The sequence below is a fragment of the Trachypithecus francoisi genome, unplaced genomic scaffold (assembly GCF_009764315.1).
Source record: "Trachypithecus francoisi isolate TF-2019V2 unplaced genomic scaffold, Tfra_2.0 Lachesis_group2, whole genome shotgun sequence".
NCBI classification, from domain to species: domain Eukaryota; kingdom Metazoa; phylum Chordata; class Mammalia; order Primates; family Cercopithecidae; genus Trachypithecus; species Trachypithecus francoisi.
The window spans coordinates 15,971,218-15,994,521 of NW_022681465.1; the positions used below are offsets into that span (position 1 = coordinate 15,971,218).

At 41.4% G+C, this 23,304-nt stretch overlaps 1 protein-coding gene across 1 annotated transcript in view; it reads left to right on the forward strand.

Annotated features, from left to right (window-relative positions):
- FBXL7 (F-box and leucine rich repeat protein 7) overlaps positions 1-22,934 on the forward strand; it is a 429,739-nt gene extending 406,805 nt beyond the window's left edge. Inside the window, exons 3-4 of the mRNA XM_033178823.1 lie at positions 11,265-11,876; positions 19,580-22,934. Coding sequence (XP_033034714.1) covers positions 11,265-11,876; positions 19,580-20,316 — 1,349 coding nt within the window. The 3' untranslated portion in view covers positions 20,317-22,934. The remainder of the gene's footprint in view (positions 1-11,264; positions 11,877-19,579) is intronic.
- Positions 22,935-23,304: the final 370 nt, after the last annotated feature.

Sequence of the window (23,304 nt, forward strand, 5' to 3'; positions counted from 1 at the left end):
TAATCCCAACACTTTATGGAGGCTAAGGTGGGAAGATCACTTGAGCCCAGGAGTTCAAGACATGGGCAATATAGCAAGATCTCGTCTCTACAGAAAATTTTAAAAATGAGCCAGGCATGGTGGCATGTGCCTGTAGTCCCAGCTACTCGGGAAGCTGAAGCAGGAGGATCCCTTGAGTCCAGGGGTTCAAGGTTGCAGTGAGCTTTGATCATGTCACTGCACTCCAGCCAGGGTGACAGAGTAAGACCCTGTCTCAAGAATAAAACAAAATGAAAGCAAGTAAAGCAAGTAAAGGGAGGGAGGGAGGGAGGGAGGGAGCTATTTAAATACTACTGCCTGCCAAAGACTTTAAATCAGAGGTTTATGCCTTTTTTTTTTTTTTCCATTGAAAAGGGAGATCAGCAAATGTTTAAAGATATTCTAGAAACATTCTCTACCATGGGAGATTAACCCCTTGCCTCATGAAAAAAGTGACCTCTAATAGCAATGCTACTCTAGCCCAGGGATGAAAATGAAACTTCCTGCTTTCCATTAAAGAGTAAATAGTATAGGCCAGACGCAGTGGCTCATGCCTGTAATCCCAGCACGTTGGGAGGCTGACGTGGGAGATCACTGGAGGTCAGGAGTTCGAAGCCAGCCTGGCCAATATGGTGAAACCCCATCTCTACAAAAAATACAAAAATTAGCTGGGTGTGGTGGCGCGGGCCTATAATCCCAGCTACTCAGGAGGCTGAGGCAGGAGAATCGCTGGAACCTTGGAGGCAGAAGTTGCAATAAGCCGCGATCGCACCACTGCACTCCAACCTGGGTAACAGGGTGAGACTCTGTCTCAAAAGAAAAAAAGAAAAGAATAAAGTCCCTCTGCCATTTAAGGAAAAAGAGGGTGCTAAGAAGTTGTTTGATAAAACCATAAAGAGTCTGATGAATTATAATCTAGGACTCACACACTTTCTGAGGCCACCTGATCTTTATTCACACAGAAATTTCTTGAGATACTTTCTAGATACTCAAATTGGAGGCAAAAATCAAACTGTATCATAGATTTCAAAAGTGCAGTCTGTACATTTCATCGATATATTTATGGATTTTAGAACAATGTGGCTTAAACGTTTCCTTAGCTGTATGAATATTCCCTTCTAGAAGAGCTAAAGGAAAAGCAAAACCCATGCTCAGTTCGGATCAGACTCAGAAACTGGGCAACACTGGAAAACCGGGGTTTGTGCCTCAGCAAAGAGCTGGACAGTGGACTGGCCCGTGTGACTGATAATAGATGACTTCCACCATCCTCGTCAAGTTCCCACACATCACTCACCTCAATGCTACCCTTATCAGACTGGTCCATGTGACCAACAGAGCAGGTCTTTTGTCCTTGGACAGGAGTCTCCGCCATCATCTGATCCTGCGGGTACCAACTTCTGGACGATATTCTCAACAAGAACTCTTGAGCCCTAAAGCTAACTCCCTCCAGGTGAAATGCAAGATTAACATCTGCATACATTTCTACTTTATCACAACTAATGCCTTAAGTAGGTTCTAGGTTGTATAGATGATCTGAACCACATGAAAAGAAAATATTTTTAAGTGAAACGAAGAAAAATGATATTTTAGATTGTGTTCTTTTCTCACTAACTAGGTTTTATTGATATATTTTTTTAAGCTTGAGTTTAAGCTAAGAAAAGAAACCTTGCTTTTTATGGTAAGAGTTCTTGAGAAAAAAGACAACTTATAATAGAAAGCATCTTGCACAAAAGTTTTGGTAATCAGAGGGGAGAGATGAAGAGGAGCTTTGTAAATTTTGACTTTGAAAGATGAGTGTAATGTAAATATGACTTCCTAGAATGTAAACAGCAGTGGTTTGAAAATAAAAATTTGTACAAAACAGGCAGCTATCTAGTTAAAAGAAAATGTGTCTAATAAGCATGTGTGTCTGAGATGTCTTGAATATTTTGATACTATACTGTAATTACTAACGATATAAAATTTCCAAGACTTTTGAAGCCATGAGAAAGTTTTTAGGATTTTCTTTCCCAAGAAAAAGACAGCTATACTCTTTTGGTACTCTTTACACATTTAAAGTAATTTAAGAATAAAAAGCATACTGTTCCCACACAAATTATGTACTTGAAAGTATTTTAAATTATTAATGGGACCACAAGTTCGTAATCTTTAAAGAATCCTCTGTCTCTTAGTTTAGCCAACAGATGATTATATCAACATTAAAAAGTACAGTTATATATATATATATTTGAGTTAAGGATCATCATTGTGTCAAACAAAGATTACATTTATATTGAGAAAATCCAAAAGTTCACTAAAAATATTGTTTAATTCAAACGTTATATTTATTGTCTTCATCTTTGACTTCTGAAAACTGACTTTTTCTCAGACTTGCACAAACTTTTCTGTTCTTTACCATGCTGGGTTTTGCATGATTTGGTGGCGTTCTCAACATAGAGCCATTTTTCTCTCACCCTGAAGGACTCAAGAAAGAAATTAGAGATGTAAGAACAGTGGTGTGCAGGTACTTTAATGGGACTGTGGTGCAGAAAGGAGGTGGGGTAAAAATATTTGCTTTAGGCCGAGGGTGGTAGCTCACGCCTGTAGTCCGAGGACTTTGGGAGGCTAAGGTGGGCAGATCACGAGGTCAGGAGTTCCAGACCGGCCTGACCAACATGGTGAAATCCCGTCTCTACTGAAAATACAAAAATTAGCTGGGCATGCTGGCAGGTGCCTGTAATCCCAGCTACTCGAGAGGCTGAGGCAGGAGAATCGCTTGAACCCAGGAGGCAGAGGTTGCAGTGAGCCGAGATCATGCCACTGCACTCCAGCCTAAATGACAGAGCGAGACTCCATCTCAAAAAAAGAAAAAATTGCTTTATAATCTAGTTAAATGCAATAACTCCTCCCTTTCTAGACCCAACTGGGCACTTGGGCAGCAGTTACAATGTGTATTAAATGATCCAATAAATGAATGGTCTCTTTTGCCTATCAATCTGTAATGCAAAAGTATGTAGCAGTGCAGTTTACTGAATTTTAATGCCAAATGTCTATCGCTGTATATTCCTTGCCATCTACTCTGTATATCTTCCTGCAGGCATCAGTGTGGGTCTGTTTTTTTTTGTTTTTTGTTTTGAAACAGAGTCTCACTCTGCCACCCAGGCTGGAGTGCCGTGGCTCAATCTCGGCTCACTTCAACCTCCACCTCCTGGGTTCAAGCAATTCTTCTGCCTCAGCCACCTGAGTAGCTGGGATTACAGGCACCTGCCACCATGCCAGCTAATTTCTGTATTTTTAGTAGAGATGGGGTTTCACTGTGTTGGCCAGGCTGGTCTCAAACTCCTGACCTCAGGTGATCCGCCTCGGCTGCCCAAAGTGCTGGGATTACAGGCGTGAGCCACTGTGCTCAGCCTCTTTGGTTCTTTTTGTGTCTTTTGGTTGTATTCAGCTTTCTGATACCATTGAGTGACAGTTAAATCACAAAATACACTAGATATTATTAGGAGACAATCCACAAAATATACATCCTATTGCAAAAGTATGCAGTCATTTCTCCTTTAAATTCCCCATTGTACTTTCATGACACTTTTAGTGTGCTCATCTGTCTTTCCTCGAGAGGAAATTTTATAATTTTAATAAAATTTTACAATTTTATAATTGCTACCTTTTTCAAGTCTTATATTTGAAATTAGCTGGGAACGGTGGCTCACGCCTGTAATCTCAGCAATTTGGGAGGCCGAGGCAGGCAGATGACTTGAGGTCAGGAGTTCAAGACCAGCCTGGCCAAAATGCTGAAACCCTCTCTCTACTAAAAATACAAAGATTAGCCAGGCGTGGAGGTGTGTGCCTGTAGTCCCAGCTACTCAGGAGACTGAGGCAGGTGAGTCACTTCAACCGGGGAGGTGGAGGTTGCAGTGAGCTGAGATGGCACCATTGCAGTCCAGCCTGGGTGACAGAGCAAGACTCCATCATAAATAAATAAATAAATAAATAAAAGAAAGAAAGAAATAAAATAAATTAATCAGCAGTATCCCTTTTACTTTGCAGATTTTATAATTTTTCTCTTTTCAGATTTGTCTGTCCATATCTCCATTCATCCATCCACCCATCCGCGCTAATACACAGTAACTCATTGAGTTCACCTTTAACAGATTTCATTATCAATTCATGCAGTTGTTCCCAGGGAAAAAGTTTGCTCAAAGACTGCCTGCTGGAAGATAAGGGGCTAATATCTAAGATTGATAAAGAACTCATGCAACTCAATAGCAAGAAAACATATAATCCAATATTTAAAATGAACAAAAGACTTAAATAGAAATTTTTCTAAAGATGTCATGAAAATGGCCAACAAGTACATGAAAAGGTGCTCAATATCACTAATCATCAGGGAGATGCAAATTAAAACTACTGTGAAATATCATGTCACATCTGTTAGGATATCTATTATCAAAAAGACAAGATAATAAATGTGACGGAGGGTGTAAAGAAAAGAGAATCCTTGAAATCTAGATTGTTGCGGCCATTATGGAAAACAGTATGGAGCTTTCTAAATAAATTGAAAGTAGAATACCGTATGTCCCAGCAATCCCTCTTTTGGGCACATACCCAAAAGAGATGAAATCACCAGCTTGTAAATATATGTGCATTCTCATGTTCATTACAGCACTGCTCACAGCAGCCAAGATACTGAAACAACCTAGGGTTCATCAATAGATGAATGGGTAAAGAAACTATTTTATATTTATGAAATATTGTTATATTTAATATATATACACATCATATGTTATATATATGAAATACTATTCTGCCATTAAAAAGGAGGAGATCCTGCCATTTTCCACAATATAGATGGATCCAGAGGTCTTGGTGGATTTTAAAAAGCCACCTGCTCTATGTATGTTCTGGAAGTTTTTTATGTGTTATGAAAATGTACTGCTCTCTTAAAAATTGGGACATTTTTTTCCTGATATTTCAGGGAATATCTTATCTTCAAGTGAAATGATCAAGAGCTTTTTATGTATACTGCTTTGCATTGTTTCTTGCCAAGGATGCTGTGGGTGATATCTGCTCCTCAGTGATAAGGATACCACCTCGGAGAACAGAAGCTGCAGGGAAGGGAGGCATTTCGAGGAACTATGCTACAGTTTCATCATGATCCCCATTTTCAATTACCAAAAGGTCTTCTCAGAATTTAAGGATGCTCAAAGCAGGCAGCAATTAATTTAATTCCAGATAGAAGCTTTTGGCCATGTATATTTCACTTGGCATTTTTGCAAATCTCACTTTCCCTGTTCAGAATAATTCCTGGAATGTTGTAGTGTTCTTCCAAATACCACTCATGCATCTCACCATCTTGCCTAAGGGAAAAGTAAAGGAAGATGTAGTCTAAACAGCTGATTTTCATATAAATTTACATAAAAATATAAAATATATTAAAATGAACAATAATATCCCCTTAGTGTTACTGCTAAACTGTATTTTAGCCCAATGCATATCCTTACTACTACGATAAATGACAGTTTTGCCCCAAGGCATCAGATAGGTAGAAATTCACTTGGAATAGATATTCAGGCATGAAAGTGTTCATACCTACAAAATATTCTAAATCCATAATCTAAGTTCAAATATAGTCAGCTTTCTCTCTGCGTCTGTTTGTATTGCAGCGTCATAAGACCAGGAGGAGGGTTACAGCATTCTTCTACCTCTGTCATCTTAATATTTGCCTCTGATGTTCTCCTCTCTGAGTGTGTGTGCTGGTACCCCTGCATCAGGGTCCCTGTTTCTACTCTCAAAAGAATTAGCAGCTATTGCCAATGTCCATTTAGCTACCAGTCTTCTGAAAGAAACACAGGAGAAAAGAATTGTATACAAAGAGTACACTTGGTCTTTCTACATCCTCTTCTGTAAACGAAATATACTATGTGGGAGGCAGATTAGTCCTTGTTTTGAATTTGAAGCCATGCTTTATTTTCCTGCTATAGAGACATATTCTGGTACTCTTTATAATAGTATCTCGTGACAGTAAATAGCTGCTGATATCAAAGGATAAAATACATTGTATGACAAGCTGTGCATAGTTTATCCATAATAAAATTTATTTTCAAATGTAAATACATATATATATGTATATTTTTAATTTGGAAATACATTTAATGTGTTTGTGGAAAATATCAAGAAAATATATTTTGTGACAGCTTCTAGGTATACATCTCTGTAGTTTTTATTTGTCATTCTTTTTTTTAATTATCAAGTGCTATTTATTTAATTGAGACAAATTGTATCATCTTTTCAAAAGTTCTCTGAGGTTGTTGGCCTGCTGTAGGAATAGCAGGAAGGAATCAGAGACTCTTGGTGTGTCTTCTGGTAAAAGCAGCATCCAGCTTTCCTAAGTGCTTGGAGTATGAAAGAGCGGCGGGTTTTAGAAATCCACTTCACCCTCTCCCCTCTGCCCCCACGCACCAGGTAAGTATCTTTCATTCCTCAGGGCCCACCTCTAGGCAGGTAGTGTCTTCTCCTTCCAGATGAATACAACCTAGGCAGGCAGCAGAGGGAGTTCAGCACCCTCACAGCTGCTAAAATGTGAGAGCTGAGAGCCTAGGATTGTCTTTCCCTCCTGGCCCGAAATAAGTTGTTCACCTGCCTCTGAGAAACACTGGCTTCCGCGATAATTCTCTGAGTACCCATAATAATGAAGGTGGGTACCGTGGTAACTTGGATGGCAGTTTTGAAGTCCAAAATTGTTTTATATTTGAGATTTTCCTTAAAGATTTGCTCTTCATTCTAGATGATTACCAAAGGGAAGTACGATTTCTTATGAATGATTTAAAATGCAGCATGTGTACCACCTGGGATAGAAAAATACATGCCAAGCTAGAATTTTTTTTTAACATATGCTTCCATTCAATTCAAGATGTTTGTTGTGCACCTACTATATATCATAAACAATGACAGGTGCTGCCGGGACAGAAACAAGGAAAGGATGCAATCCTTGTCTCAAAGGAGTTTTTAGTGTCATAGAAGGTAGGTCCATCATCTGTTGCCACAGTAATACTGTGTAAAAAAATCACCCCCAAATTCAGTGGTTTAAAAACATTGTTTATGCATCTGTGGTTCATTTGGGTATTGGCTGAACCAAGCTGGCCTTGGTTGAGCTTGTCTGTAAGGTACAGATTGGAGGAAGTTCTGTCTACTTCACGGGTCTCTCATCATTATTATTATTATTTTACAATTTCACTGTGCAGTGATGTGATTTCAGCTCACTGCAACCTCCAACCTCTGCCTCCTGGGTTCAAGCAAAAATTCACGTGCCTCACCCTCCTGAGTAGCTGGGATCATAGAGGTGTGCCACCACACCTGACTAATTTTTGTATTTTTAGTAGAGACAAGTTTTTGCCATTCTGGCCAGGCTGGTCTCAAACTCTTGGCCTCAAGTGATCAACCCGCCTCAGCCTCCCAAAGTACTGGGATTATAGGCATGAGCCACTACACCTGGAAGGGGCTAGTGAGGCATGTTCTCCTCATTGTGATGGTAGAAGATTGAGAGGTCAAGCCCAACTGCACAAATGGCTTTCCTCTAACATTTTCTGCCAAAGCAAGTCACATGGACAAGCCCTATGTCACTAGAATAAGGAAATATACTCTTTCTGAGGTGAACTGCAAAGTATATGACAAAGGATATGGGGACACAGGGAGGGATGCAAAATTAGGAAAATATATAGCAGGTGCGCAAATGTCTTGAATTGAATAGAAATGCTAATATGTCAAAAATAATACAATCAACCACATTAGGAAAAGATAAATTCACAAATGTGGGGGCTTCACAAGGGAAGGGATCCTATCTCAAAGACAGGAAGAAAACTTCTTAAAGGAGATGACACTTGCAGCCACTCAGGAAAGGTGTTTGTATTTCAAGACTTGGCTAACATGGGAGGTTGGGGCAGCACATAATTCAAAGATGCTCCATGAGCAGAGTGTGGACACACATAAGCCATTCTCAGTGTTAGGTTATAAAGAAGTAACTGAAGAGAAAAATTGCAGCAATAGAAAAAGGAAATCTGTAAGAAAACTACAAGCAGGGGGAGACTTCAGGTCTCAGAAATTTTTGTCTTGTGTGTTATTGCTGGAAGTTCTTTGAGAAGATGGTATGAGTGTTAATTTCCAGGGTATGAAATATGCAAAAGCATATAAGCATAGAGCTTTTGTTTAAATCTTGAGAACTATAATTAGAGCTGGAAATGACTTAGAAATTGTTTAGCTCAGCTCAGTTTATAGATGAGGAAATATGTATTTTGAAGATAAATTCTCTGTGTGTGGATATGTATGTATATCTATATAGATACATACCTATACAGATAGTTCCTGATTTTACTATGGCTTAAGTATAATTTTCAGACTTTATGATGGTACAAAAGTGATACACATTCAGTAAAAACTGTACTTCGAGTACCCGTTCAACCATCCTGTTTTTTACCTTCAGTACAGTATTCAATAAGTCACATGAGATATTCAACACTTCATTATAAAATAGGCTTTGTGTTAAATGACTTTGTTACTGTAGGCTATTGTAAGCCTTCTGAGCACATTTAAGGTAGGCTAGGATAAGCAATGACGTTTGGCAGATTAGATGTTTTAAATGCATTTTCAACCTGGGATATTTTAAATTTATGATGGGCTTATGGCCCAAAAACCCCATGGTAAGTTGAGGAGCATCTTCATGTGTGTGGGTATATGTATGTGTGTAAAATATATAAAATATATAAATATATTAACAGAGAAAATACATTTACTCCTAAATAAAACCATAGATGTGGTATTATTACCATATATATCCAATGTATAAATGTATTACTATATCCAATGTATAAATGTATTACTATATCCAATGTATAAATGTATTACTATATCCAATGTATATTGTATATATCAAATGTGTATTAAGTATATTATTTATATAATATATATCAATGTACATTATGTAGATATAAAATTTATATTGAATCTAATAATGCATATATACATTGGATATATATGCTAATAATACCATGTATATGGTTATATAATATACATTGTATTATTACCACATATATCCAATGTATATTGTATATAATATCCAATCTGTATTATTAAGTATATTATTTAATATATATTATATAATATCAATGTATATTATGTAGATATAAAATTTATATTATATTGAATCTAATATGTACATTGGATATATATGCTAATAATACCATGTATGTAGTTATATATAATATACATTGTATTATTACCACATATATCCAATGTATAAATGTATTACTATATCCAATGTATATTGTATATATCAAATGTGTATTAAGTATATTATTTATATAATATATATCAATGTACATTATGTAGATATAAAATTTATATTGAATCTAATAATGCATATATACATTGGATATATATGGTAATAATACCATGTATATGGTTATATATAATATACATTGTATTATTACCACATATATCCAATGTATATTGTATATAATATCCAATCTGTATTATTAAGTATATTATTTATATAATATATATCAATGTACATTATGTAGATATAAAATTTATATTATATTGAATCTAATAATGCATATATACATTGGATATATATGGTAATAATACCATGTATGTAGTTATATATAATATACATTGTATTATTACCACATATATCCAATGTATAAATGTATTACTATATCCAATGTATATTGTATATATCAAATGTGTATTAAGTATATTATTTAATATATATTATATAATATCAATGTATATTATGTAGATATAAAATTTATATTGAATCTAATATGTACATTGGATATATATGCTAATAATACCATGTATATGGTTATATATAATATACATTGGATATCATATATATCCAAAATATATACTATATAACTGTATTTAGAGAGAAAGACTAAATTCTTCTTCTGTGTATATTGAGAAAAAGAGAGGGGAAATGAGTCTTCTTGAAGTGGTATTCTAAAGAATTCTTAATTCCTCACAAATTTTAAAACTTCTGTGTCCTTATCAGCGATCTTTCTAGTTCCAAGGAATGCAATATGGCTCATACTATTCAAATGCATAGGGGAGGTTGTTAATAAGAAGAAAAAATAACTATGTTTTCAGTTACCCAAGGACTGGAAATGCCCTGTGTAATGCCTGATCTAGCGGAGGCCTTTCATTGGCTCCCCTAGTCTGGGGCACTGTTATCAGCAAAAAGGGGAACAGACACTGGGAGAAGTGCGCCAGGGCAGCAGGTGTCCTCTGTGCCGACTCACTAGTCTTCCTGTCTTCTGAAATTCACTCCCCTCATTTGTAAATACAACGTAATCACCCGTTTAACCAAAATATAATTAGGGAGGTAAACCAGTTTGTGTATCTAATATATGAGGTTTCTCCAGAATAGAAACAATGAAACTTTGAAGTTGTTTCCTTTCCATAATCCCAGTTTGTGTAGACTGGAAGTGGTCGAACTATGACCTGATGGGATTTGTTCCCTGGTCTGGACAGGGACTGGTCCAGCTGGTCTGCTTTTATAAATTAGGTTTTATTAAAACAGCCACTCTCCTTTGTTTACACATTGTTCATGGTAGCTTTTGCACAACAATGGCAGGGCTTGTCGTTGCAAGGGGGACAGAGCCCATGGCCTGCAAAGCCTCAGTATTTAATATCTGACCCTGTTCATTGCAGTCTGCCTACTCCTGGTGTAGACCACGGGGAATTGGCGCTTTCTGGAATGGGCGACTCGTGCATGTGCTTGGTCCTCTGGGATGGCATTGACAGGAGTCGGCCGGGGAGGACATCTGTGGAATGAGAATGTTGCCCCCATGAATGTTTTCTCTAAGAAAGAAACCGGTGCTGGCCGGGCGCGGTGGCTCACGCCTATAATATCAGCATTTTAGTAGGCCAAGGTGGGCGGATGACCTGAGGTCAGGAGTTTGAGACCAACCTGGCCAACATGGTGAAACCCCGTCTCTACTAAAAATAGAAAGAAAAAAAAAAGAAAAAAAAAAAAGCCGGGCGTGATGGCGCATGCCTGTAATTCCAGCTACTCCGGAGGCTGAGTCAGGAGAATCGCTTGAACCCAGGAGGCAGAGGTTGCCGTGAGCCGAGATCACGCCATTGCACTAAAGCCTGGGCAAAAGATCTTTTAAAAAAAGAAAAGAAAAAAGAAACCCGTGCTTTTGCTGCCTCCCTGGGGCTCTGCTGAGGCCGTCATCCTTAACCCTTTGTTCTCTGTCCTTTGCCAGACTCCGACCTGAGCATGCGCACACTGAGCACGCCCAGCCCAGCCCTGATATGTCCACCGAATCTGCCAGGATTTCAGAATGGAAGGGGCTCGTCCACCTCCTCGTCCTCCATCACTGGGGAGACGGTGGCCATGGTCCACTCCCCGCCCCCGACCCGCCTCACACACCCGCTCATCCGGCTCGCCTCCAGACCCCAGAAGGAGCAGGCCAGCATAGACCGGCTCCCAGACCACTCCATGGTGCAGATCTTCTCCTTCCTGCCCACCAACCAGCTGTGCCGCTGCGCGCGCGTGTGCCGCCGCTGGTACAACCTAGCCTGGGACCCGCGGCTCTGGAGGACTATCCGCCTGACGGGCGAGACCATCCACGTGGACCGCGCCCTCAAGGTGCTGACCCGCAGGCTCTGCCAGGACACCCCCAACGTGTGTCTCATGCTGGAAACCGTTACTGTCAGTGGCTGCAGGCGGCTCACAGACCGAGGGCTGTACACCATCGCCCAGTGCTGCCCCGAACTGAGGCGACTGGAAGTCTCAGGCTGTTACAATATCTCCAACGAGGCCGTCTTTGACGTGGTGTCCCTCTGCCCCAATCTGGAGCACCTGGATGTGTCAGGTAAATGGACACTGACCTACCAGCTATGGGCCCTCCTGGTGCACCATCCTACAATGCCACCACCGGAAGGTCCTCTTCTTGCAAGCCATCAGAGATGAGGGAGGGGGTGGTAGGGAGGCTGGCTTTTGCAGAGAAACTGTCTCTATGGAATCATGACCCTGCAGGCCACAAGTTCCCCTTTCATCAAATAATGTCCACTTCTTAGGGGAGTTCTTAGGGGAATTCTAGCACATTTTGCCTGGGAGTTGAGGTTAGTATGACTTTTAAATGTCTTTACTCTTCATAACTCTCACAGTTACTTCACAGCAACCATAAATAACACAAACAGGGTATCTAATTGTGGAGAAATAGGAAACAAAGGGCTAACTCAAGCACAGTTAGCTTAGAAACTACTCTTGCACCCGCTTACTGTTGGTCCCTGGAGCCTGGAATCTGTGTCCAAGCTGTAAATATGACCTCATGTGTTTTCATACCATGGGCCAGACGGTGCACACTGTGGGTGGTAAAACACTCAGCTGTGGGCTGTGCTCACAATCACTTGCCATTTTGTAGTGTCTCCTTAGATTTCACCAGCATTCTCCTTACCTCTGGGTTAATCCTGCATCTTTTCTCAAACAAATTCTCAATTACATAGTGCAAGGGCAAGGTCCATTGAATTAAATCTTTAGTTCTTTTAAAAACTGAAGGAAGTCGGGCGCAGAGGCCCACGCCTGTAATCCCAGCACTTTGGGAGGCTGAGGCGTGAGGATTACTTGAAACTAGGAGTTAGAGACCAGCCTGAGCAACAAAGTGAGACCCCTCTCTCCACAAAAACTGGAATTATTAGCCGGGCACAGTGGTATGAGACTGTGGTCCCAGCTATTCTGCTCAGAGACTGAGGCAGGAGGATTACTTGAGCCCGGGAGTTTGAGGCTGCAGTGAACTATGATCATACCACTGCACTCCAGCCTGGAGGACAGAGTGAGACCCTGTCTCTGGAAAAAATAAAAATAAAAAAGTCGAAGGAAATCCCAGCATGGCTGCTTTGCTTGGAAACCTCTCTCAGGCAGGAAGAATTAAAGCCCAGACTCACACTTAGGCGCCAGACATGATCTGGCTGGACTAACAGCCCCTTCTTATCTCATTTGCTGCCTAGTCACAAAATGGACATTCGAGAGGCTGCAATATGTAAGATGCATCAGGGACTTAAAAAAAAAAAAACCAACAGCACGACCAGCAACCTCAGGGAGTTTGGGGGAAGGGTCAAGAAGTAAAAACCACTATGATGGGTGAATAAACAGAATCTGGGATTTACAAGCATCTGAGGCCAGTGATGCCCTCCAACAAAATCCGAGCTAAAGCCGGCTCTCAGCTTGCTCTCTCTTTCAAAAGCCAACATCTGAAAATATTTCAGATGACAGCCCATTACTTTTTGCAGATTGTTTTCCGTGCTAGAGAGCAACTCGCTGCTCCTCTACTTCAGCTGGCTTCAAGACAAAACCATAGCAGCCATATGTTCAGTTAGTCATGAGTAGCCAGTGGCATCAAGAAGCAGGAAACCACGAGGTTTTCTTACATTTTTCCTCCAAGGAATTCTGGAAAGAGAAAATGTTGTGATGTGGCGGAAACAAGTTTCAAAACTTTGTGATTTAGGAAAATTCACAGCTTTTTCTAGATGTGTTTCCTCTTCATTTAAAAAAAAAATGACAAAGGACTGGGTTCTTTAACATCTAAGAATTGGAGCATTTTATAAACATTTCATTTTATTTTATTTTCTTAGATTAGAAAATGATTCAGTTTTGGAATCCCTATCTTTGTTAAAGGTGCTTCCTATGCACTCTTAATACAGACTGCAACTAATTGTACCCTCTTTTGGAGGGTCCTTTTGAAGTTCAGAAATGCAGAAACCACTTTTGCTATTTGGGATGGAAATTCTTGCATTTCTAGCCTGTGTGATCCTGCCTGGCCCCTTGACTAACCATTGTTAAGCCTTGATATCTGTCCTGTATGTTAACCTGCTTATTTTGAAAGTTCAAATATATTTGTGTAGCCTCCCCTCATGTCTCCTGATGACAATAGTGATCTGTATACATAGAGATAAAAGTGACAGGAATCTGCAGCTCACCAGGTTAAGAACACAGAATCCCACATATGGGAGAAAGTTTCAGATAGATGATCTTGAAAGACTCAACAGGCCATGAGGATGGATTTGTCATCAGCACCTACTAAGGGTGCCCTCCTGTTCTGGGGGCATCTGGAAATTGTTATGTTGATGCAGAGAGGCCAGAGAGCTACCACAGTTGATTTCATTATGCCTGGTTCTCTTTAGTTTTACAGCTGGGCTCTGATAGTGGCCATGTTCTCAGTGGCAGTAAACTTGACTTTGGAAGACTCATCACTGGTCTAGAGCTTAATTCTCCCAAAGGAGATGAGACTGCCTATCCCATCCCTAGCATGCAGAAAATGTTTATCTGGGAAGCTATCTTTAAAGTCACTGAAAATGACTACAACTGTATTGTTTTGTCATTATCACATATTACCTTTTATTGATGGTAGCATTAAACATCAATGCACTATATTGATGAATATATTGCAATAACGAGAGGAATGGATAATAACATATTTGTGAAAGCTGTATGAAATCTGGAATTAACTGAAGAAACCCCATAGGTTTGTTCAACCAGTTTTCAAAATATAAAATGTCATAAGTGTTAAAAATAATATTGCTTCAGAAAGAACCTCTCTAACTGGAGACCTGGAATCATCCTTGTTTCTCCTTCTAATCCTACCCAATCAGTAGAATCCTGTTCCGGTGACTCTATTTCCCCAGTGCCTTGAGTCCATCTCTGTCTGACTGCCTGGATGCAGGCTTCCCCAACCATTCCTTCTTATACCCATCTCCATTGCCTCCAGAGGAATTGTTTCAAACTACAAGTCTAACCATTCACTGTCCTGCATGAAACCTCCAATAATTGCTCCCTATGACCTACAGGAAAAATTCAAGTTCCTTCACAGAGCATGTAACGGCCTTCATAAGATGCTCTTCTTAGGTGCAAACTTCATCTCTTTCCTGCATACACTCAATGATCCCTTCTGTGGAACCATCTTATCTGCATGTCCCCAAACACATCCTGTCTCTGCATACAATGATGTGTGCATGCCTCTCTGGCTTGTGTGCCTCTTCCTCCTCTGCCTACTGCCCCTCCTTGAGAACTCTCTGAACAGACTTTTCATTGCTTAACCTCCAGTCAGGCATCCCCTGAATGTAGCCTTCCCTGCCTCGCCCCCAGTGAGCTAAGGGTTTTTTTTCTGGGTGTCTGCCTTTTGGGTACGGAAAGCTAGAGCACTGATGGACTTGCAATTCTCAACTCATGATGAGCTTTGAGCTTTATAAGGGCGGAAATATGTCATATTTCATTTTTGCACTTTTATGACATTGTAATTAAGTGAACAGAGTCGTCTCAAAGTTTTAAATGGTCATTTTGGCTTCTAAAAGGTTTAAAGTTCCCTTTGGTTAATACTGTAAGCAGGCATTTAGGAAGCTGCAGTGCAACAGTTAAAAATTCCTCATCAGTAAAAATGAGGTGGTTGGGAGGATTAAGTGAGTTAAGACTTGTTAAGTTCTCAAACACATGCTCTGATGAGAACCATGTAGTAGGCACTCAATAAATCACAGCTGTCATTGTCATTGTCGTATTGTCCTTGTTATTAACCTGCCTGGAAGTCAGTAGTTGCTCCTCATTGATTTAATCATCTTACACCCCAGAAGAGGTAGAGATATCACCCTAATAATGAGAGGAAGTGGTAATAAAGAGCATATTTGTGAAAGCTAAATGAAATCTGGGACTAATTGAAGAAACCGCACAGATTTGTTCAACCTATGTTGTCTATTCCCTATTGAATAATATTTATATACTTACCCTAGATGTCAAAGCAGGCCCCTGATCTCATCCCAAGAGACGATTCTTGCCTTGGTTTTGATTAAATCCTTTCAGACACCCTAAATTTCACCTCATGGATACCCTAAGCCCCCCATGGACTTGCCCCTTGCTTTCCTTTCTCTGGAATTTGTCTATTATCTTACTACCTGGACCCCATATCTATTAATGTATATACAAATTGTTTTTCACTCCACATCTATGCATCCAAATTATTTCTCTCTTTCAAGGACCCCTTTGGAAATCATGCCTTGGTGGCTTCCAAGTTTCCAAAGACCCCTGGATGCCCAGTGTCTGAATGTTCACTTCATTTTCTACTGTATATCTCTTGTGTAATTTATCAGCTCTATGGTACATCATAGTCATTTCTTACCTCCCTTTCTAAATTGAAGTCTTGGAATGAGGAGCCAAGAAACTTATCTGTAGTCTGGTTGTACAAGTCATATAATCTCACTGAGCCTGCAATGCTTCATCTTTAAAAAATGATGTTTATTTTAGATGATTTCTAAGGTTCTCTCCATGTCTATAATGTTTGAATGTGTGAACTAATCATAAATAATACCTGCTGAGCCATGAACCAATTTACTTTCTTTTCAACCCAAACCTAGCAAATCTGTAAGAGTTTGGGCAAAATTTAAAATCTAAAATTATTGATCTAAAATAATACAAGCCTATAAAATAGTCTCTTTACCAAAACTGAACTGAACAAGTATTTCATGAAATTTGGAATTCAGTTTCAAAAGCAAAGTATACATTTTCCTGGACTGAATATATTATCTTCCCTGGAGTGTAGCAGATTTTGCTAATCTTGTTTTTAAAGAAAGGAAACTAGAACCAAAAGTTTAGGAGCGAAGGTTATCATATGATCTTGAAAAACAAAGTGGCTTTATGGGTGTCACAGACGTCACAGATGGCCAATCACTACTATAGACAAACAAATTCAGTGCAAGCAGGATTACAGTCAGCCTCAAGAAAGAAACTCGAAACAAAGGGAAATTGCAAAGCTAAAAGGGACCTTTTGCAAAACCACAAAGCCCACTGGAACAGTGTGACCTGCCTCTGACAAGCTGTTTTTCTTCTCCATTTTTGGAGTGTGTGCTTCACTCCTTCCTGAAATTCTTTGACTTGGTAGCACGTGGCTTTTGAACCTCATTATTCCCAGGGCCTGAGTGCCTAAGAGTTTCCTGGGCAGCCTACCAGGAGGTGGGAGGAAGGTCCTTGTTAGCACTATTATGAGGCTGCTGGGAAGCCTTGGATATTGCGTGAAACAGCCAAGGTGCAGAAGTGTCGGAAATGAGGCACCTAGCTGTAGAACTGCCCAAGAGATTGGAGAAGAGCAGAGAGAAAATGAAAAATATACATACAGCCTCGGTAGTAGAATGAAATACATAAAAATATACATTTATTTATAAAGTATTAGGTTGGTACAAAAGTAATCGCAGTTTTTGTCTTTTATTTATTTATTTATTTTGAGATCAAGTCTTGCTCTGTCACCAAGGCTGGAGTGCAGTGGTGCGGTCTTGGTTTTCTGCAACCTCCGCCTCTCAAGTTGAAGCGATTCTCATGCCTCAGCCTCCTGAATAGCTGGGATTATAGGCACGCGCCACCATGCCCATCTAATTTTTGTGTTTTCAGTAGAGACAGGGTTTTGCCATGTGGCCCAGGGTGGTCTTGAACTCCTGGGCTCAAGCAGTCCACCCGACTGGGCCTCCCAAAGTGCTGGGATTACAGGCATTAGCCAACACACCCAGTCGGTTTTTGCTATTTTAATTGCAAAAATCGCAGTTACTTTTACACTAACCTAATATAGACTATGGGTATTAGTTATATTAATATACTATAAATATGCTGTACATGTTTTTATAAAGTAATGTATAGAGAACTTAAATATACATGAAATGAGTGTTTCATTTATTATATATAAATATATAAATTATAACATATAGTATGTACATATATAACTTATGCACACATATTTTTTAGGAGATTAGAAACGATGTTTAGAGAGGCATCTAAAGATACCTTCCTGAGCATAAATATTGTTCTAACAATCAGGTAAGAAAATGTTTATAAAAGCCCTTTGTGAACTTCGTGTTTCAATACAAATAAAAGACATTATCATTAACTATAAAACAGACAACTGTTTTTCAATGTAGGTATACTTCAGCCAAGGTCAAAGTCCTGAAGACACTTAAATGTTGGAAATTGGATGATCTCATCTGATTCTCTTATGGAAGACTCTTTTCCCTCTATAAACCACTCATTCATTCAGCAGATACTTAGCACCAGCTATGAACCATGAATGAAAGAGACAGCAGTCAACAGCCCCAAGTCCCTTTTCTCAAAACTTACATTCCAGAGTGAGAAGACAGCAAATAAATAAGTGAATAAATAAATCTATAATGCCACCCAGGGTTCAAGACTCCTGAAAATAAAGGGGAGGGAAGCAGGGGATGCTACTTTACACAAGCATGGTTGGGGAAAATTTTTCAATAAGCTGAGATTGGCTCTGAGACCTAGGGAAGTGGGGAGGGCTAAGGGAAGCCATTTCCAGTGTTCAGAGGCTGGAGAGCATTTGTGGTGTCCGGGAAATGGCAAGCAGGCCAGTGGGGTTGGAAGAATGAGGTAAAAGATGCCGTCAGAGAGCCCCGGGATGCAGATCCTTGGGAGCCCTGTTAGACTCTGGATTTTACACTTGGAGTGAACGGGCGCCATCCCGAGGCTTTGCACAGGGGCAAGCTTCGAGTTCCATTTTCCAAGACGCCTCTGGCAGATAGGTGTGTGGGGAATTGACTGTAGGAGCTAAGGGCAGGGGAGGGAGTCTGGTTCAAGGACACTTGGAGTGAACGGGCGCCATCCTGAGGCTTTGCACAGGGGCAAGCTTCCAGTTCCGTTTTCCAAGACGCCTCTGGCAGATAGGGGTGTGGGGAATTGACTGCAGGAGCTAAGGGCAGGGAAGGGAGTCTGGTTCAAGGGCTACAGCAACAATCCAGATAACACAGTTGTTCTTTCTCAGCTAAAGAGGGTTGAATTGACTCAGAAGGCCTGTTCAATTGACAGAAGGTCACCTTGCTAGACTAATATATTCACTTCCCATAGCGTTTTCAGAGCACATGCATATCTGTTCTCTCGTTGCATCCTCATTATATCTGAAATGTCGGCTCACCACCTATTCATTCCCATTGCATAAAGGACAGTTCTGAGAAGCAGCAACGTTAAGCCTCCTGCCTGAACCAGGTGTGACTCCCAACCCAGTGCTCTTTCTGCTAAACCAAGGTACATGCCCGAGCTTTGTCTTTGATACCTCACTTTGGACCAGGGAGCTTCCAAACCACGGCAGTGCGAGAACTCACTTTTACTGAGCTCCTGGAACTTTCCAGGGCCAAGGCAAGATATTTACACACATCCTCTCATTTCTCCATCCCAGCTGCCTCCCAGGGAATGTGATCCTTCCTATTTTAAGACAAAGGAAATACTCAGAAGGATTGATTTGCTAAATGTCAGGCAAGCAGGGACAGACGACAGATCAGGAATTGGAAAATTGGAACCGTGGTTTTTCTGATCCAATCCCCTTAAGCCCAGATAATAGAAATAATGTAGTTAAATAATCAGATAAATATGGGGAACCCATTCTTGCTTTTCTTCTCTTAGAGACCAAGACAGGAAGGGGTAACGTCAGCCTCGGACCCAGACTTGGGCGAGGGTCAGGAATCCCCCAGGGAATCCCCGGGCGTGGCTCCCTTGCTCGCAGGTTGCTCTGAGCCTGTGTTCTGTCTCTTTGTGCAGGGTGCTCCAAAGTGACCTGCATCAGCTTGACCCGGGAGGCCTCCATTAAACTGTCCCCCTTACATGGCAAACAGATTTCCATCCGCTACCTGGACATGACGGACTGCTTCGTGCTGGAGGACGAAGGCCTGCACACCATCGCGGCACACTGCACGCAGCTCACCCACCTCTACCTGCGCCGCTGCGTCCGCCTGACCGACGAGGGACTGCGCTACCTGATGATCTATTGCGCCTCTATCAAGGAGCTGAGCGTCAGCGACTGCCGCTTCGTCAGCGACTTCGGCCTGCGGGAGATCGCCAAACTGGAGTCCCGCCTGCGGTACCTGAGCATCGCGCACTGCGGCCGGGTCACAGACGTGGGCATCCGCTACGTGGCCAAGTACTGCAGCAAGCTGCGCTACCTCAACGCGAGGGGCTGCGAGGGCATCACGGACCACGGCGTGGAGTACCTCGCCAAGAACTGCACCAAACTCAAGTCCCTGGATATCGGCAAATGCCCTTTGGTATCCGACACGGGCCTGGAGTGCCTGGCCCTGAACTGCTTCAACCTCAAGCGGCTCAGCCTCAAGTCCTGCGAGAGCATCACCGGCCAGGGCTTGCAGATCGTGGCCGCCAACTGCTTTGACCTCCAGACGCTGAATGTCCAGGACTGCGAGGTCTCCGTGGAGGCCCTGCGCTTTGTCAAACGCCACTGCAAGCGCTGTGTCATCGAGCACACCAACCCGGCTTTCTTCTGAAGGGACAGAGTTCATCCGGCGTTGTATTCACACAAACCTGAACAAAGCAAATGTTTTTTAAAAGCAGCTTATGTAAGCACCGACACCGAGTCATAGCAGCTCTTTCTTCCAGGAAGGTTATTAGGAATCTGGCCTTTATTTTTCCTCATTTCTCATGGGCAACAGAGGCCAAAGAAACGAAGCAAGGCAAACAGTGAACAGGCATTTTGGTCAGGTCATTTGTAGGAAGTTTCTCTTCTCACGAAAGATGTACTTCAGCAGGCTGATCACGGTTCCTACTCTCCTCCGCTCAGGCCCCCGAGGCCGCCTTGTCCCTCACACACAGGCCACACACCCCCAGTTCCAAACCCCTCTCTAAGGCCACACCCTCCCTTCCTAAAGCAGCAGCCAGGACCCATCATCAGAATCACAGTGCTCTCCAGACCTCCTTTCTAAACTGCTTCATTGACCTAAGTCACCCTCTTCAATCCCACAACCATGGGCATTCTGGTCAACTCAATATCATAGCACTTTGCATACGCAAAATACTTTTCAGGTCTTTTTTAAAAATTCATTACGGCAAACAACTGGGGAAAGACATGCAGTCTACCCCCGGCTCTGCCAATGACTGTGACCTTGGCCAGAGCAATTCACTGCTCTGGGCTGCAGCTTCCAGCACCGAGTCAGAAGCCACACAGCCCAAAGATTAGCTTCATGTCCATTATAGCATTGAGGGAACAGAGATGCCCATACACAGAACCACCTTGGCATAGAAGCACCCAGGCATCTTCCTCTTCCAGGAGAATTGATTCTGAGGATAGGCGTGATTTCAGGAGATTGTGCAGGGCCAACATCAGTGCACAAAGGGTCCTGTATGTCCTTTGGCTGCAAATCACCCACTTCCCTGTGTGTTTCAGTGGGAGAATTTCCTCTCCCACCTCCTCACATCCTCTTTTGCCAGGCTGGATGCTGTCATTTCTGTACACAAATACTTTCTGCATTCCCCCCTCCACACCATCCTAGTGAGGCACCAGCACGCCTAATCACAGCAAAGCCCAGATCCTCCCTCAGTTGCTTTTACTCAGCGTTTTCAAATAGGAGTAAAGGCCCTTGCAATTTCTAATTAACAAGCAAGGCCCAAGGGAACACATATCTTCAAAAGTTTTTCTAATCCCTCGCCTTGCACACCTGGCATGCTTCAGGCACATCTGTCCTACAGCTGGCAGAGACAGATGCCTCGGTTCTTTGTCATTCAGATTGCATTTGGCCTCTTCTCATCTATTTATTTCTTTATACATCCAGAGTTCATCACATGAAGCCTATTGGGGTTAAGTTTGTAAGTGTTTAGTTTTGCGACTTGCCACCCTGTGTGCCTCCTCCATGGCTGTCTGCGTGTTTTCCATCAAAGAATGCAAAGCAGACTTCCAGGTGTTTAAATTCTGTTCACTCAAAAATACCAGATGAATGGAAGAGGGAACACACTGAGATGACTTAGACTCTGGTCCACCAACCAGACCCTTCGAATGGAATATTAAAATCATTACAAGGTATGAATTTTGAATGGATGAAATTTCAAATTATCTTATTTGGATGGAAGTCTATATTCTAGCCTCATTTGCCTGAAGTCAGATAGCCAGAAGAAATTCCATTGCTCGTTTTCACGAAATTCACTTGTCTTTTGTTAATTAACACAGGGCCTTTCCCAAATTATTCTCTAGCCAAGTCCCGCCTTCATTACTGTTGAAACCTCTCATTTATTTCCTTCTCAAAGTGCCCATTATCCAAACGCAGAACCTCTGCATCTCCAAGCCAGTTATGCTGAATTTGTCAAACTTAGACATCCTTGACAACTGCACTCCTACTGTAGGCTCCTGTGCATACTGGCGTCTTCTGTGGGGGATGGAGAGGTTAGTGTGATGAGGTGGCATCTGCCCAGGAGGTTTCTTTCATACATCATGGCCTCCCATCCAATCAACATCATCAACTTACATGTGTAATTAAGGCTCTGTGCCATGGGGGAAATGAGTCATTTAGCTAGGCCAGGATCTAGTGACAGCCACAGAGTTTAGAACCATGAAAGAAGTTGAAGGTAGCATTCTTCAGCTCTGTGACTTGTGACCCTATTTGAAGTTTCAGGATTTGGGTGTCACAAATAATTGTCTCTAATCCTTGGCCCTGGGGTTTTCCGAGTGAGCTAGTTTAATACTCTGAGAATGAGCAGGCAGATCCAGATAATGAACCCCTGACCACATCGCCTAAACTGTCTTCAAGCATGAGACAAAGTTGACTGTTCACACTGATTGCCCAACACATACCATCTTGCCAGTTTCTCCTTTTCTCCCAGTCTCCTTTTCATCCATTCTGTTCTCCCTTGGGGTGGGAATCTATGGTGGAGGTTACTGGGGAAACAGCCCAGCAGATTTTTAGAGACCAAACCAAAGGCCTCAGTGGGAAATTTATCTGTTTTAAAACATTGCTTCCTTCCTGGCTCTGCTAAATTGAATGCTCATTGTTTTTTTTTTGTTTGTTTCTGTTTTTTTTTTTTTTTTAATTCTAATGTTCAAATCACTGCGTGCTGTATGAATCTAGAAAGCCTTAAATTACTACCACCAAGAAATAAAGCAATATGTTCTTAATCAGCCTCAGCTTCATTTTTAATAACCTTGCCAGAGGAGAGTGCTGTTTGGTTGGGGGGCACTCAAAAGTATGCAGAAAACTTTCTTTGAAGGACAGAGCAAGCCGGGTCATTGCCACTGTTGCCTGCTTGAAGATACATCAATGGTTTTCTCATCTCCTTTGGACCAATGATTGTGGCTTAAAATTGGCAGGTAAGTGAAAAAACATTACTTTCACAGTATAGTTCAGGTCTTCAGTTCCTTAACCCAAACCCTGTGAGACTCTGTCTCCAAAAAATACAAAATTTATCTATGGTGGGTTTTGTAACTACATCAACCACTGGGACATCACCCTTAACCAGTCATATTAATATTTCTTCAGCAGTAGATCTGA